Source organism: Brassica rapa, chromosome A03, assembly GCF_000309985.2.
Source record: "Brassica rapa cultivar Chiifu-401-42 chromosome A03, CAAS_Brap_v3.01, whole genome shotgun sequence".
NCBI classification, from domain to species: Eukaryota; Viridiplantae; Streptophyta; class Magnoliopsida; order Brassicales; family Brassicaceae; genus Brassica; species Brassica rapa.
Genome location: NC_024797.2, coordinates 30479934 through 30495601, shown reverse-complemented (window position 1 = coordinate 30495601; position 15668 = coordinate 30479934). Strand labels below are relative to the sequence as shown.

Here is a 15668-nt window from a genome sequence, read left to right as displayed (position 1 = left end):
TCTTGTTTCACTTGCACTAGTCGATAGCCTCGCAAACTCTTTAACATTATATATTTACATCCACGGTGAAAGCATGCATTTAGAATCATAATGTATGGATTAAAAATATTATTACAGGAACTTCAGGAATCTTTAGAAACACAATTAATTTAGGATTAAAAAAGTCAAGTGTGGTAAACGGAAAGAAAAATGCGAAGTGGTGTTTACCTCTTTACCCCACCATGCATACAATTAATTCTTACTAATTGAAAAGATAAACACCATCAACGTGATAATTAAAATCTGCAGAACAATTTTTTAAAAAATCATTATGACCGGTCAATAATGGAAAACTAGCTTTTCTAAATGTACTGATAAAGAATATATGCACAACAGTTGGTGCATAAAATAAACTTAATTAAGTGTGGTAGTCCTGAAAAACGTTGTGATTTAAATAATTTAGCTTAGAAAAAGAAGCTAAAAATCAATTATATCTCAAAGGCTGGAAGGTAATTTTTCTTCCGTTTCTTTTCGGAGCCAGCACTGGATGAGCCTACTATATTGTAGAACCATCCTTGTCTTGTAAAGATATTCTGATCTTTCAATGTTCCATTCACGTGACACCATCTTCTACCATCCAATTCCTGGCTTGGTTGACTGACGTGAATAACGTGAATTGAATTAAATGGTTGTTGGTAGTTGTGAATTGTGATAAGCAATGTCAATTAAATATTGACTGTTGATCCCTAGACGTCCTCCCTGTTATCTTGACGTGAATAACGTGAATTAAATGGTTATATGGTAGTTGTGAAAATAATGTGAATTAAATGTTGACTGTTGATCCCTAGACGTCCTCCCTGTTATTTTGTTCGCTATAAAGAACACAAGAAACAAGTGTTGATGATTACAAATCGATATGAGTAAAGTGAAACATGAATAACCTCACGAAAGAAGAAGAAGCTGGCTTGGCGGTCCTCGAGAATTTAACGTCCAACGTTAAGCAAATACAAGATGAGGTACTGAAAGAGATACTAACATGTGATGCCAACACAGAGTACCTTCGGAGTTTTCTGCATGGGAGTTCGGACAAAGATCTTTTTAAAAAGAATGTTCCAATAGGGACCTATGAAGATTTTAAGCCATACATCGAGCGTGTCGCGAACGGCGAATCCTCAGAGATCATTTCGGGCAGGCCTATTACTGGATTTGCACTAACGTACGTACACGCTTAGTTTTTGCTAATAGTTCTCTAGATGATTAATAATATTCGAATTTGATGTGGTTTTTACTCAAAAACAGTCATGTGTGTATAGGTCTGGAACTTCAGGAGGAAAACAGAAGTTAATACCTTTGAACAACAAATACGTGGAGAATGCTAGATTTTTATCTGATATTCGCTACCTTGTTTTATCCAAGTAATTAAATGTTACTCTCTCCATTCGTTTAAAATGATGCTAGTTTTCCATCTTTCTTTCTTTTTGGTAAATATGTTAAGATAGTTTTTTCATCTTATTCTATACTGTAAAACTTAGTAGATTTTCCATGCACTTATGTATTGATTAATGCTAATCTTGAAAGCTTTCAAGACAGTTGATTGAAAACAGAATTATTAAAAATTAACATGTACAACCTCATTAAGATAAATAAAATAGGTTCACAATACATCTATTATATATTGATCATCTAGATTAAGCTCAAATGTCTACAGCAATAGTATATAATAAATATTTATTTTGGTTTGTAGGCATATCGAGGGTCACAACAAAGGAAAAGGGTTGCATCTCCTTTTCCTTAAACCAGCTTCCAAAACTCCATCTGGTTTGCCAGCTTCATATGCTACTACACATCTCATGAAAAGCGATTATTTTGTCAAGAACCCACCATCATACTGGGATACTTCGAGCACAAGTCCCAGTGAGATCAAGTTTTGTCATGACACTAAGCAGAGTCTCTATTGTCATCTTCTTTGTGGTCTTGTCATGAGAGATGAAGTAACAAGAGTAAGTTCTGGCTTTGCCTCTGTCTTGGTTCAAGGAATCACTTTTCTTGAGAAATTTTGGAAAGAAATGTGCAGTAACATACGATCAGGTCAGCTTAGTGATTGGATCACCAATCTTAGCTGCAGAGACTCTGTTTCTAAGGTACTTGGAGGACCTAATCCTCAGCTGGCAGTTACAATAGAAGACATATGCAACCAAAAATCATGGAAATGTATCATTCCACAGCTTTGGCCTAGAACCAAATTTATCGAATGCATTTTTACAGGACAGATGGCCCAACATATTCCATTACTGGAGTTTTATGGCAATGATCTGCCTCTCGTTTCAAGAAATTATATGTCTTCTGAGGCCTTCTTTGGGGTAAATTTGAATCCTCTATGCAAACCACAAGATGTATCCTACACATTTATGCCGAATATGTCATACTTCGAGTTTATACCGGTTGGTGAAGGAGACGACACAATTGTTGATCTTGTGAACGTTAAGTTAGGTCGCTACTATGAACTCATAGTCACCAATTATGCGGGTGAGTTTTACAAAACAGTCTGGTTAGACATGTACCATATCAAATAACTGAATTTAATTTGATGTTTTCATGTTTTTTTTCTTACTAGGTTTACACCGTTATAGGGTGGGTGATGTTCTACAGGTGACTGGATTTTACAATAGCGCACCACAGTTTAAATTTATACGAAGACAAAATGTGGTCTTAAGTGTTTATTTGGAGGCAACAACGGAAGAAGACCTTCTAAATGCAGTGACTAATGCAGCACAACTACTTAAATCTTCAGACATAATGTTGAAGGATTTCACATGCTATCCTCATATCTCTACCGTTCCAGGTCACTATGTTCTTTATTGGGAACTCAAAGGCAACATCAACGATGACATCAATGAGCTAATTGAGACCAATGTGTTGATGGAATGTTGCTCGGTAGTAGAGGAATCACTTGATGCTCTTTACAGAAAATTTCGAAGCAAGGATGAATCCATTGGAGCTTTGGAGATAAGGGTGGTTCAACAAGGAACGTTTGACTCTCTCATGGAATATTTCATAGCTCAAGGTGCTTCCTTGGGTCAATACAAGACACCTAGATGCATAAAATCCTCTAAGGCCTTAGAAGTTCTTGAAAACAGGGTCATGGCTCGTTTTTTTAGCGATAAGTTACCTCATGTGGACACTACTCTGTGTTAACGGGTGGCCAACTTCAATATTTCCATAGATGAACGCTTTATTGCGTATTGAATGATTATATTAAAAGCTCTTGGAAAATCTTGAACCAAAAGTTTATAAATTCTTGTTTCACTTGCACTATCGATATCCTCGCAAACTCTTTAACATTATGTACATCCACGGTGAAAGCATGCATTTAAAATCACCATGTATCATGTACGTATAGTTTTTCCATGCTCCATCTTTTTACATATCTCAGAGTTAACTTAAAAGACGCATTGCAAGTAACATGTACCTATACTGTATAGGAAAGTCAAGTTTTTTTGGGAAACAGAAGAACAATGCTAGTTAAATGTTGATGTATGGCTGAACCCACCATGGCCATGCATACAATGCTTACTAATTTAAAAGATACACATCAACGTGATAACTACTAAAATTTGCATAATCAATTAAGAATCATTATGATTGGTCAGTATGGAACTAGATTCTCGAATCTTAATTTTAGAGAAAATATTTATTGAAATTCCAAGTATCAGTTAGTAGGACTAGAAAGTCAAGTATTTGGTACGGGGGATGAAGAATGCGAACTAATGTTTATTTCTTGAGCCCATCATACATACATTGCTTTCTAATTGAAAAGATAAACGCCGTACATATGATAATTAAAATCTGCAGAATCAGTTAAAAATCCTTATAATGGTCAATAAAGGAAAACTATCTTTAGCTTTTTGAAATTTAGAGATAAAGAATACATGCCCAATTCTTGGTGCGTAAATTAAACTATAATTAAGAATGGTAGTCGTGAAAAACGTTGTAAATTAAAATACTGACTGTTGGCCCCTCCACTTTCACAACACCATATTATGTTGTTTTAAAATTAACCTCTTCTACATTATTTTCACTATAAATAACGTAAGAAACAAGTGTTGGTTACAAATCAAGTGAGTACAGTGAAACATGATTAACCTCACGGAAGAAGATGCTGGCTTAGCTATGCTAGAGAAGTTGACGTCCAACGTGAAGCAAATACAAGATGCGGTACTGAAAGAGATACTAACATGTGATGCCAACACGGAATACCTTCGGAGTTTTCTCCATGGGAGTTCAGATAAAGAGCTTTTTAAGAAGAATGTTCCGGTAGGGACCTATGAAGATTTTAAGCCATACATTGAGCGTGTCGTGAACGGCGAGCCATCAGAGATCATTTCGGGCAAGCCTATTACTGGATTCATACTAACGTACGTACACGCTTAGTATTTGCTAATCGACATATACTATCATTTTCTAGATGATTAATAATGCATGAACATGATATGTTTTTTTATTTACTCAAATACAATTGCATGTGCACTTTTGGCTTGTGTAGGTCTGGAACTTCAGGAGGAAAACAGAAGTTGATACCTTTGAATAACAAGTACTTGGAGAACGCTAGATTATTATTTGATCTTCGATACCTCGTATTATCCAAGTAATTTAATACATATTACTCATTTGTTAAGAAAAATGATTTTAATTTTTTCATCTTGTTCTATAAAACTTATTTTTTTAGTTTTTCCATGCACTTTGTATTGATTAACGTAATTGTGAACTTTAAAGAGCTAGCATTGTTTGGAATAATATAAATATTCAAAAGTAACATAGTTAAATATCTAAAATATGCAACCTCATTAAGATATATAAAGTTCTCTAAAGTATGTTCACAATAGTTTTAAAGAAAACGTGTCACAATACATCTATTATTGATCTTCTAGATTAACCTCAAAGTCTACAATTTTCAATAGTATGATGAAATTTTATTATTTTGGTTTGTAGGCATGTCGATGGTCACAACGAAGGAAAAGGGCTGCATCTCATCTTCCTTAAACCAGCTTCCAAAACTCCATCTGGTTTGCCAGCTTCATATGCTACTACATATTTCATGAAAAGCGATTATTATGTCAAGAACCTACCATCATATTGGGATACTTCGAGCACAAGTCCCACTGAAATCAAATTTTGTCCTGACAATAAACAGAGTCTGTATTGTCATCTCCTTTGTGGTCTCGTACTGAGAGATGAAGTTACAAGAGTGAGTGCTAACTTTGCTTCTATCTTGGTTCAAGGTATCACTTTTCTTGAAAACTTTTGGAAAGAAATGTGCAGTAACATACGATCAGGTCAGCTAAGTGATTGGATCACGGATAGCTGCAAGGGATCTGTTTCCATGATACTTGGAGGACCTAATCCTCAGCTGGCAGATATAATAGAAGACATATGCAACCAAAAATCATGGAAAGGTATTATTCCACAGCTTTGGCCGAAAACTAAATATATCGAATGCATTGTTACAGGACAGATGGCTCAACATGTTCCTTTATTGGAGTTTTATGTCAATGATCTGCCTCTTGTTTCCCCAAATTATGCCTCTTCTGAAGCCATGTTTGGGGTAAATTTGAATCCCCTATGCAAACCACAAGATGTCTCCTATACATTTCTGCCGAACATGTCATACTTCGAGTTTATACCGGTAGGTGAAGGAAAAGACACAATTTTTGATCTTGTGAACGTAAAGTTAGGTCTCTACTATGAACTTGTTGTCACTAATTATGCTGGTGAGTTTTACAAAACAATCTATTTAGATATAATACCATATATATGTTCTGAATAACTGAAATAATGATGTTGTCACATTTTTTTCTTACTAGGTTTACACCGTTATAGGGTGGGTGACGTTCTACAGGTGACTGGATTTTACAATAGCGCACCACAGTTTAAATTTATAAGGAGACAAAATACGGTCTTAAGTGTTTATTTGGAGGCAACAACAGAAGAAGACCTTTTAAAAGGAGTGACTCGTGCGTCACAAGTACTTAAATCTTCAGATATAATGCTGAGGGATTTCACATGCTATCCTCATGTCTCCGACGCTCCAGGTCACTATGTTCTTTATTGGGAACTCAAAGGCAACAACGATGATGGCATTAGTGAGATTGACACCAATATGTTGGTGGAATGTTGCTCCGTAGTAGAGGAATCACTTGGTGCTCTTTACAAGAGATATCGAAGCAAGGAGAGATCTATTGGAGCTTTAGAGATAAGGGTGGTTCAACAAGGAACATTTGATGCTCTCATGGAATATTTCATTTCTCAAGGTGCTTCTCTAGCTCAATACAAGACACCTAGATGCATAAAATCTTCTGAGGCTTTACAAGTTCTTGAAAACAGGGTTCTTGCTCGTTTTTTCAGCGAGAAATTACCTTAATGTTAGTCAGGCTCATCTTCTACATTTTCATAATAATCTCTATATTGTACTAAAATCTCGAGGGAAATATTATATATTTCTTTTCTATTTGTATTGGATTTTAAGGTATATATAAAAGAATTTATAGGTTTGTTTTCTTTATTCAGTTATTGGTTTTTTTTTAAGCTTTTATTCAGTTATTGTTGGTCAGAAAACTAGTTTAAAGCCTTATATAGGTGACCAACAAAAATTCATTGAAAACATTACTAAAGCTTATTACTGACTTGTTTTAGCTATAACACCCGTGCCGATTATTTTATACATTTGTTTATTTTTGTTGAATACTTTTCTTTACTGTTTTTCGTACGCACCCAATATGGAAATAAACAAACATATAAATATATAATTCTTCTTCTTTAATTTACAAACTTCGCGTGGTTAGGTAACAAGTGTATTAAAGTTAAAGGGTTTGATGGTTGGCCTAACTTAACATCAAAATCCTTGAATTGTCAAAATAAGCTTAGAATAACACATTAAGTTGAACTAACAAGGCTCAAGCCAACTATACAATAACCTACCAGAACCATATAAAAATTATATGATGTAGCCATATAGACACTTGCATCTATATAAACTCAATCGCATAACGTTGGATTTCTCATCAACACAAAACAGAAACCGAAGAAGCAATTAGAGAGCGGCTTAACCAAAATAAAAAAGAACTCATCAACTCACCAAAATGGCATCATTCAAGATTTTTCTCATTGCTTTCTTAGTGACTCTTTCTTTCTCTATTACAATCAACATGTGCTCGGCCTCACGCCACCTTCTCCAGCAACAACCTCTCCCTCAAATTCCAAATATGCCTATCCCAACGGGATTACCTCCATTGCCATCCACCTTGCCACAACCATCTTTTCCCACAATACCCACTTCAGTTCCTCCATTTCCATCAACATTGCCACAACCAACTCTTCCCACCATTCCCACTTCAATCCCTCCGTTGCCATCAACATTGCCACAAACAACTCTTCCCACAATTCCCACTTCAATCCCTCCTATTCCAATGCCAACTTTACCTTCATTCCCCACAACGATTCCTTCTCTCCCAACCAATTTCCCATCCATTCCAATGTTCTCTCCTCCGCCTACTACAACTAAATCGAGTCCTTGAATAACTTAAATATATACTTCATGGGTTTTGTTGTGTCTTATATACTATAGTGAAATGTACCATTTGGTGTGTTTTGGTTTGCTTGATTACACATTTCTGTATGATCTGTATTTTTAATTTCCCTTTCGATAATCAATATGCTGTATTTTACATGTGTTGTATGCTGTTTGCTTATACTCTCCTTAATATGAAACTATGCTTATGTTTGTAATATTTACGTTTATGCTGTTATGATATATGTATTCTTTTACGTTTATAGTAAAACAATATTTGAATTAATCTTCAGTTTATACAAACATTTCTAGTTTGTCAATTTAGTTTCTCTCCCTCTAGAGTTCTCTAAATATATATAGTTTGTAGTGTTGTAAATAGATCTTCTTTAGTAGTGCATGATAACTATATAATATGTAATTATATTAATATTATAATCTGCAATCTTATTAAATAAATCTTCGACCGACAAGTATGATCAATGACTGTTAACACTGGAAACTAAACGAAGACCACGTAGCTTAAATGTATGAATATTTCGAGATAACAAATGTATTCATCTAAGTAAATATCTTTGGGATTAAAAAACTTCTTGTAGAATGTAAACAGGGCAAATTAAAAATTGTAAAACTAGGAAATAAAAACGGAAAGCATGTGTTGGTTGATCCAAGATCTGTCACCAACATTAATGGCACCGTGCAGGTAACGTTGCATTGACCATATATTGCTCCGCTTCACTCTATGTGATTCAGTCCTCACTCACAATGACGAGTAAACCTACTGTTTGGCAAAGGCTAGGTTTTTTTTTTTTGGTCTAAATGTTAAGAAAGCAAAGGCTAGTTACTTGCTTATCCTCCATGAAGTCTTACTTGAAAGTCTTGTGCATCATTGTCACTGTTTTCGTTCTTCTCCAAATCAGTTCATTTCAAATCACTAAACACTCCCTTTCACTCCCACCTTCACTCTTAACGTATCTGAAACACCAACCAGACCAAACATCTGACAACAAGACGGCTTACTTGGTGGAAAAGCTACGTGAGTCAGTGACATTCCTTCCACTCAAGGACTACCGCTTCTCAAACAAACCACTCGAAGGTCACACTTGGTTCATGAGCTCTCTCTTTGATAACCAAACCAAAGGCGAGGCTCAGTACCAAGAGTTTCCTTCAGATTCTTCCAAAGGAAGGCTTCTATGCTTGAAAGGTATCGACAAACATGATGGATCATGGAACTACTACGCGTTGGCTTGGCCTGAAGCTATTCCTACCAACGCCGTTCTTCAGAAGGGTTTGACTTTTGTTTCTTATAACCAATACGATTACTATAACCTGTGGCATGGACTATCCACCATGGTTCCATTTGTTTCTTGGAGCTTAAGAAACCGATGTGAAAGGCCTCAAAAATGGGTTTTATACCACTGGGGTGAACTAAGGTTTGGGATGGGACATTGGTTAAGCGAAATACTCACAGCTACTTACAATCAAGAACCGGAGTTTACACGGTTTATCGATGAAGATAACCCGGTTTGCTTCGAGAAGGCGGTTGTTATGAGACATGATCAAGCTGGAATGTCAAGGGAGAGAAGAATGGAGGCTTTTGATCACGTTAGATGCAAAGCGAGAAGCTACTGTAACATTACGACAACAAAACCTCGAATCGGTATGACACTGCTATTGAGAACCGGAGCCAGAGCTTTCAGAAACGAATCAGTGGTGATCAATGTCTTTAAGAGAGAGTGTAAGAGAGTAGATGGATGTGAACTGAACGTTTCTTATTCAGACAATCTAACGTTTTGTCAACAAGTGGAGCTGATGAAGAAGACCGATGTGTTGGTATCACCACACGGTGCACAGCTCACCAACTTGTTTCTAATGGATAGAAACAGTAGTGTGATGGAGTTTTTCCCTAAAGGATGGCTTAAGCTTGCTGGAGTTGGACAGCGTGTCTTCCAATGGGGAGCTAACTGGTCAGGAATGAGACACGAAGGTACATGGCATGATCCTGTTGGGGAAACATGTGAATTTCTTGATACGGATAGGCGATGTATGTCGGTCTATAAGAACGCTATGATCGGACACAATGAGACTTATTTTGGCGAGTGGGCGAGACGAGTTTTGGACAAGGTTAACAACAGAATGAAGCAGAATATCACAGAACACAACAACCACGGTTATGATTCGTTAGATGAATGTCGGTGTTAACTCTGTTGTAAGTGTATTATAGTTTGTTTCTAATATCTGTTAGATGATAGTATCAAGAAAACCAATAAGAAACAAGAATCCCATAAACCATACTAAATGATATTTTTTTTTTAACACATAGCTGCAAGAAAGGGGCTCTGATGATTCTCAAAACTATGAAAGACAATCCTAATAATTAGTCATCACCAAATTGATCTGTTCTTAACAGCAATCCCACTGACTTCTTTCTTGCTTCCATAATCGACGGTCCATTTCTCAAATGTACAGTTTACAAAGTCATAGTACCCACCATGGAGTGACAGTGATCCTTTCCGCACTTTCTCTTCTATCCACGGATAACCAAGCAGTCTTTCTAACGAATGATTTATCGACGTCTGCACTCTTACACACAATGTATTAGTTCATTGATTGATAAAATCAGAAGGTATATAAATAATTTGCCAAAAGACATGACCTTTTCACAATGTTGACACTGATGATCAAAATGGAGGTTTGAAGCAACTGCTTTTGTGCTCTCCTTTGCCTTTTTCCCCACTATCACCCAGTCATGTATGAAACTTCTGTTAACAGGAAAATGCAATACAGCGAAGATCGACAATTAAGAAATGCTTGTTTATTTCAATACAGTGATCAAAAGAAGTGAGTAAAAGAAACCTGGAGTCTCCTTCACCTTCCATGCTCATTAAAGCTTGAATTCCTCCACAACGGCTATGACCAATGACTAATATGTTCTCCACCTACAAATTTAATAGATCAACCCCCACAACTTCTCAGTGAGACGAAGAATTAAAGCTTTAGGTTTTGAGTGTAAATCAAAAGAACCAAATCTTCAGGAAGCTGATTTCATGAAAGAAACAAATCCTTGAACAGTGGACAATCAACATTGTTAAGATAAAGGGAAGACTTTGTTTCTATATAAAGTTGCTTGACAACAATGGATCCACTGATAAGAACTTGAAACACAGTATCTTAATATAACTGATACTTACTTCAAGAGTATTCACAGAGAACTGGAGAGCAGCTTTTGTTTCAGTAGGTCCAGACTGCAGCAGACAAACACAATAAGATCAAAATGTGAACTAGCTCCTAAACAATGACGGTCTGGACCAGATTGTGTACCTCATATGAAGGTACTAAATTAGCAATGTTACGAACAGTGAACGCTTCCCCCGGTTGAAATCCAAGGATGGCAGAAGGACAAACCCTAGAGTCTGCACAAGCAATCACCAGAAACTGTTGCTTGAAAGTATTAGCAACTATTTTCCACAAGAAGATACCTCAAAGCCAATCCATGAACAGTTAAAAACATTAAAATCTACCTTTGGAGCTTGAGCATCTGCAAGCTTCTTGAAGTGCTCTAAGTTATCCCTGTTAAAAGGAGTATAACATCAATGGATGAGAGGTAACACAAAGCCAACCAATATAAAGAAGTAAACCATCACTACTTACATGTACTTAAGCTTCTTGAAAGCGAGGAACCGCTGTTTCATCTCGTCGAATACGTCAGCGTTGTTTTCTCCATCAACTATAGCCTCATAAGTGCAGTTATTAGCTTCCTGTGTCAGCCCAGGTGTCTTTCCTGATGCCATCGCTTGCAAGTTCGCAGCTTTTCTTCTGCAAACACCACATAACAACTTAAAGTTGAGAACTTGAATATTAACAGAACATCTAAACAGAAGTTTTTGCCATTTAAAGTCACCAAAACTCGTAAATTACCTGAAAAGGGCGGGAATTTTCAATTGGGTTCTCTCAAATTCGTTTACTTTGTCCTTTGAGCGGAAGATCTGAATCAAAATTCGAGAAAATAAACCAAACCCACTATCAGATTACAAGTAAGAGAGGAAAGGGAGAGACTTGACACGTACCGATTGTTGGGAATGGAGAGAAAGGAGAGACGTGGAGGAAGAAGGATCATAGGAGATGGAGAAGTGAGATGCCATTAATGGAAAGTATGGTATTTCGAATAGTGGATAACAAGGGACAAAGCATCTCAAGAGCATTCATCTCTCTTTGAAGTCAAAAAAATTGAAACTTTTTTTCTTCTGAATGCAATTCTCCAACAAAGACGGAGAAACCAAAATTTTCCTGTCGTGTCACTTGTGGACCCCACAAAGTAAATTTCATCAATGTTGTAACAAGTGGGATATTGGGCCTGGGTCACTTTGTTCGTATATTCCCTTTTGGGCTTTCTCAAACCAATGAGAAATATGACCGACAAAAAAAATACATTTTATATTTAAAGTTTTTTGTAAAACTAATTTACTAATATACTAATCAGACCTGAAACTTTTATCCGGGATTTGGTTTCGATCCGGATCCGATCCAAAAATACAGATATCCAGAGAGACCGAATCCAGATTCGGATAGTAAAATGTTAGACCCGTTAAAGCCGGATCCGGATATTTTAATTTTTTAATTCGGATATCCGGATCCATAAGTTTTATTAATAAATATTTTTAAAATAGTAATATTTATATATATAACTAATTTTATTTAATATATTTTCATTTTTATAATAATATATATAAATTATATAATATTATACATAGAAATAATTAAAAACATTATATCTATTTTTATTTTTAAATTATTGTTCATATTTTATATATTTATATATATTAATATTATTTTTTTATTTATTTTAAAAATCCGGATGGATATCTGGGGGATATTGCAATTTTTAGAAAGATATCCAACACCCGATATCCAAGAACCCTGGATCCGGATAAAGATAATAAAATTATAGATCCGCCGGATAAGGATCCGGATCCGAATACTTAAAATTGTCTGAATCCGTCCAAGCCTAATACTAATGATAATTGTTCAACATACTAACTTAAATATTTGTGAAGAGAGATACTAATAGATTTTTTTAGTCAAAAACATTTACTCTCTTGATGGATAGTATTATTGATAGAAGTGATAAACAGAGAAGCAATCAAAATGGAAATTTTGGAGTATCTTATTCTTATCAATTTAATCTACAGCCTAGTGAATCTATGGCAAAACAAAAGCTGTGACAACTCTTTACACTTGAGTACAGGAGTAGCAGCTTTACAAACAACAAAATGCACAAAATCATATTCTTCTTTGTATCACCTTAATACATATGTGATCAACCATCTTGGCTACAAGAACTTTTAGTGTATAAAGCTCCTACTAGGCTACTACTTACCAATGTCAGAGATGGATCTCTTCAAGAAACTTGACCTCTCAACAATAGAAGTTCCAACAACATTGCCTCTCTTCACCTTCTCTTCCCCTCTACCAGCAACAACAACTTCACTTACCCTTAAACTTGACATCGAATCCAACGACACTGATCTTCTCACTCGCTCAAGCGACTTATCTGCTTCACCATCTCTTATATCTATACCAAGAAACCCATCAGCTTCTTCCTCATCACCTCTCTCGGTTTCTTCATCGATATCTCCATTGATACTCACAAGGGTCTCCTCTATATCCTCGCTATTATCATCATTTACAATAGGAGCACGACAAAGAGGACAATTGGTGTGTGATCTAAGCCAAGTATCAATACAAGAAAGATGAAAAGCATGTCTACACTTTGGTAACAATCTGAGCATCTCTTCTTCTTCAAACTCACTTAAACAAACAGAACAATCAGTTCCTTCCACAACACCATCTCTTTTACTATACTTACACACTTTGATCGAACTTATAACCGTTGGATTCAAACCAACGGTTCTGATATGCCAGATCGGATGATCTATAATAACAGGTGATGACGGTCCATCAAAATCCCAAGTCCTAGCTTCCTCTATGCTTCTTGATAACGCTGTTGATCTTCTCCTTCTGTTGTACCACTTGAAACAGAGAACGAGTAAAGTAAGGAGAAACAAAGTTGTGATGATAGAACAAGCCGTGATGATTATTATCTTCTTTATGTTATCATCCAGGCCGTGGTGAATCAGTGGAGGCGGAGTAACGACGATCTTGCAGATGGAAAGACAGTAGTTAAGACAAGTGGATGAACAAGATCCTGATTCCCTCAAGTCTTCGATGCAATCCGTCAACGATTCACAGGCCGTGTTGTTTGTCATATCATCCGACAGAGATCTGTGAAGGACGGCCATGATTCTTGCTTCAAGATCATCACCAAGCTAGAGATAGAGAGGAAAAAAAAAGACAAAAGATGATAAGAGTCTTCGTCTTTGTTCTGTCTTTTGCTTTCTTTCTTTCGAAACAAGTATGGTCAACTAAAGTAGGTTGATGGTATCTATCATCTTAATTTCACGAGATAACTTGATTTCATTTTATTTAATTTTTTATTAAGTACACGTTATATCTAGAAAATATATATAAATTTCAGACTGAAAATAAAGGTCTAATAGTTTAATTATTTTTTTTGGTTAAAATACAAGCATATCACACGGCCATAGAAGTGGGTCTCATATTAATATAGTATTGATTTGGTTTGGATGCGCTAGTTTCTTGCTTAATTGCTTTCTCTAGCTCTCAAGGATCAATCCAAATCTGTTATATAAGCATTGACAGAAACAACTGTTTGCATCAATGGTCACAACATGAAGAGACAATCATGCAACATCAACATCAGCTTAATCCATGCTTCCAACATCAACATCAGCTTAAAAATAGTTAAAATTATCTAAATTGCTTCAAATAGCTAAAGTCAAATATTTAAAATATTCAAAACACTGGAATAAACTTAAATACCTACATGTTTTCAGCTCCGGTTCTTGCTCAAAGCTGCCACAAAATACAACATTGTATTCATTTCAAACTAGCTGATTTTTCCGTGCTCATGCACGGATATAAATATTTATAAAATAAATATATTATAATAATTTATTGTTATTTATTTTTAATTTTTAATTAATTTCTAATTTATATGCATAATTTATATTAATAATATTATATTACTTTAGTTAGACATATGATTTTAGATATGTTATATCTAGTCGATTTTGTTATTTTTTATAGTCGATTTAATTATCATTTGAGTATATTAGATTCAATCTATTTTTCTGAATTCAACTATAATATTTTTTTATTTTAAATATATTAAAATTGTGATTAATTTTTAATTTGCATTTACGTTGGTTGTTATCTAAGATATGTAAATATGTTTGAAGAAGATTATGTATAAATTAAGATATATTATACTTAGAATGAAATATAAAATAAAATAAAGTGTCTAACGTAAATTAATATAATGATAATATTCTACAATCTCATGCATATATAAATTTTATAAAACAGTTGGTTAATATTTTATTTTCATTTGTTAATATGTTTTGAGTCATCCTATAATTTACATTTATAAAATAAATTAATATTATAAAATTATATATTCTTATTGTAGTTAAATCTATGATTTTAGATATAAGTTGGATTACTCGAGTCACTCATGTTGTGAGTATATTGAGTTACATATATTCTTTCAAACTCAAATTGAAGTATAAAATTATTGTGTCTTATGATTATTTTGAAACCAAATAAATATGTTATAACGTTTGGCTACAATAATATAAATAGTATATCTTGTTTATCAATATATTTTTTATTGAGTGATTAGAATTTTCATAACAAAATTTATTAACACTTCAATTTTTTAATTTTATGAAAAATAGCATATATCAAATTATTTACAATCTTACAAAATATATTTTTCATCCTAAGATAAAAGTAACAAGATGAGCTTATTTTAGTTTAATTGTAGCCAAAAAAATTGTGATCAGAAATTGATACAATTCAATATACTAAATTATGAAAAATCAAATCAAACAATTATTAAGATTTAGTATGTAGTAGTGTTCTGTTGTATGAATTTTCAAAATATTGTATAAAATCTAAATAATTTTATGCCTTTGATTATAAAAATTGTGATTGTATTTTAAAATAATATTATATAAGTAAAATATAATTTATCGATATTTTTTGT

The 15668-nt window shown here is 34.5% G+C and overlaps 5 protein-coding genes and 1 pseudogene across 6 annotated transcripts; 3 read left to right on the top strand and 3 right to left on the bottom strand.

The window, feature by feature from the left end:
* The first annotated feature begins 819 nt into the window (after window positions 1-819).
* Window positions 820-3289, top strand: LOC103862245 (4-substituted benzoates-glutamate ligase GH3.12). 2 transcript variants are annotated; one of them, XM_018658038.2, is made up of 4 exons: window positions 820-1195; window positions 1293-1394; window positions 1724-2505; window positions 2594-3289. In XM_018658038.2, exons 1-4 carry the CDS (start codon window positions 912-914, stop codon window positions 3172-3174), a joined length of 1749 nt encoding a protein of 582 aa, XP_018513554.2. In that variant the 5' UTR covers window positions 820-911; the 3' UTR covers window positions 3175-3289. The 2 variants fall into 2 exon arrangements, with proteins under 2 accessions (XP_018513554.2, XP_033144166.1); XM_033288275.1 differs by having other exon boundaries at window positions 1055-1195; window positions 1279-1394.
* A 241-nt stretch (window positions 3290-3530) lies between these two features.
* On the top strand, window positions 3531-6620 carry LOC103862246 (4-substituted benzoates-glutamate ligase GH3.12-like). Its single transcript, XM_009139949.3, has 4 exons — window positions 3531-4394; window positions 4523-4624; window positions 4969-5747; window positions 5841-6620. The coding sequence occupies exons 1-4, from the start codon at window positions 4114-4116 to the stop codon at window positions 6395-6397; spliced, it is 1719 nt and encodes a 572-aa protein (XP_009138197.2). The 5' UTR covers window positions 3531-4113; the 3' UTR covers window positions 6398-6620.
* LOC103862244 (PE-PGRS family protein PE_PGRS30) lies at window positions 6415-7644 on the bottom strand. The gene is made up of 2 exons (XM_033287453.1): window positions 7611-7644; window positions 6415-7554 (listed from the first exon to the last, which is right to left on the bottom strand). Exons 1-2 carry the CDS (start codon window positions 7642-7644, stop codon window positions 7226-7228), a joined length of 363 nt encoding a protein of 120 aa, XP_033143344.1. The 3' UTR covers window positions 6415-7225.
* LOC103862242 lies at window positions 7553-9805 on the top strand. The gene is made up of 2 exons (XM_033288276.1): window positions 7553-8339; window positions 8382-9805. Exons 1-2 carry the CDS (start codon window positions 8306-8308, stop codon window positions 9740-9742), a joined length of 1395 nt encoding a protein of 464 aa, XP_033144167.1. The 5' UTR covers window positions 7553-8305; the 3' UTR covers window positions 9743-9805.
* Window positions 9780-11822, bottom strand: LOC103862243 (beta carbonic anhydrase 5, chloroplastic). Its single transcript, XM_009139947.3, has 9 exons — window positions 11608-11822; window positions 11459-11526; window positions 11192-11356; window positions 11062-11110; window positions 10862-10975; window positions 10732-10785; window positions 10397-10479; window positions 10197-10302; window positions 9780-10116 (listed from the first exon to the last, which is right to left on the bottom strand). Exons 1-9 carry the CDS (start codon window positions 11740-11742, stop codon window positions 9925-9927), a joined length of 966 nt encoding a protein of 321 aa, XP_009138195.1. The 5' UTR covers window positions 11743-11822; the 3' UTR covers window positions 9780-9924.
* Window positions 11094-14004, bottom strand: LOC103862241 (annotated as a pseudogene).
* Window positions 14005-15668: the final 1664 nt, after the last annotated feature.

Excerpts from the sequence above, each read along its gene's own strand:
- LOC103862245 (XM_018658038.2), top strand. The coding sequence starts at position 912 with ATGAATAACCTCACGAAAGAAGAAGAAGCTGGCTTGGCGGTCCTCGAG. Across the intron at positions 1,196-1,292 it reads ATTACTGGATTTGCACTAAC|GTCTGGAACTTCAGGAGGAA; the intron begins GTACGTACACGC and ends ATGTGTGTATAG. Across the intron at positions 2,506-2,593 it reads CATAGTCACCAATTATGCGG|GTTTACACCGTTATAGGGTG; the intron begins GTGAGTTTTACA and ends TTTTCTTACTAG.
- LOC103862246 (XM_009139949.3), top strand. The coding sequence starts at position 4,114 with ATGATTAACCTCACGGAAGAAGATGCTGGCTTAGCTATGCTAGAGAAG. Across the intron at positions 4,395-4,522 it reads ATTACTGGATTCATACTAAC|GTCTGGAACTTCAGGAGGAA; the intron begins GTACGTACACGC and ends TGGCTTGTGTAG. Across the intron at positions 5,748-5,840 it reads TGTTGTCACTAATTATGCTG|GTTTACACCGTTATAGGGTG; the intron begins GTGAGTTTTACA and ends TTTTCTTACTAG.
- LOC103862244 (XM_033287453.1), bottom strand. The coding sequence starts at position 7,644 with ATGTGTAATCAAGCAAACCAAAACACACCAAATG. Across the intron at positions 7,555-7,610 it reads AAACCAAAACACACCAAATG|TTATTCAAGGACTCGATTTA; the intron begins GTACATTTCACT and ends TATATATTTAAG.
- LOC103862242 (XM_033288276.1), top strand. The coding sequence starts at position 8,306 with ATGACGAGTAAACCTACTGTTTGGCAAAGGCTAG. Across the intron at positions 8,340-8,381 it reads TACTGTTTGGCAAAGGCTAG|TTACTTGCTTATCCTCCATG; the intron begins GTTTTTTTTTTT and ends AGCAAAGGCTAG.
- LOC103862243 (XM_009139947.3), bottom strand. The coding sequence starts at position 11,742 with ATGCTCTTGAGATGCTTTGTCCCTTGTTATCCACTATTCGAAATACCA. Across the intron at positions 11,357-11,458 it reads AAAATTCCCGCCCTTTTCAG|AAGAAAAGCTGCGAACTTGC; the intron begins GTAATTTACGAG and ends TGGTGTTTGCAG. Across the intron at positions 10,480-10,731 it reads TCTCTGTGAATACTCTTGAA|GTGGAGAACATATTAGTCAT; the intron begins GTAAGTATCAGT and ends TTAAATTTGTAG.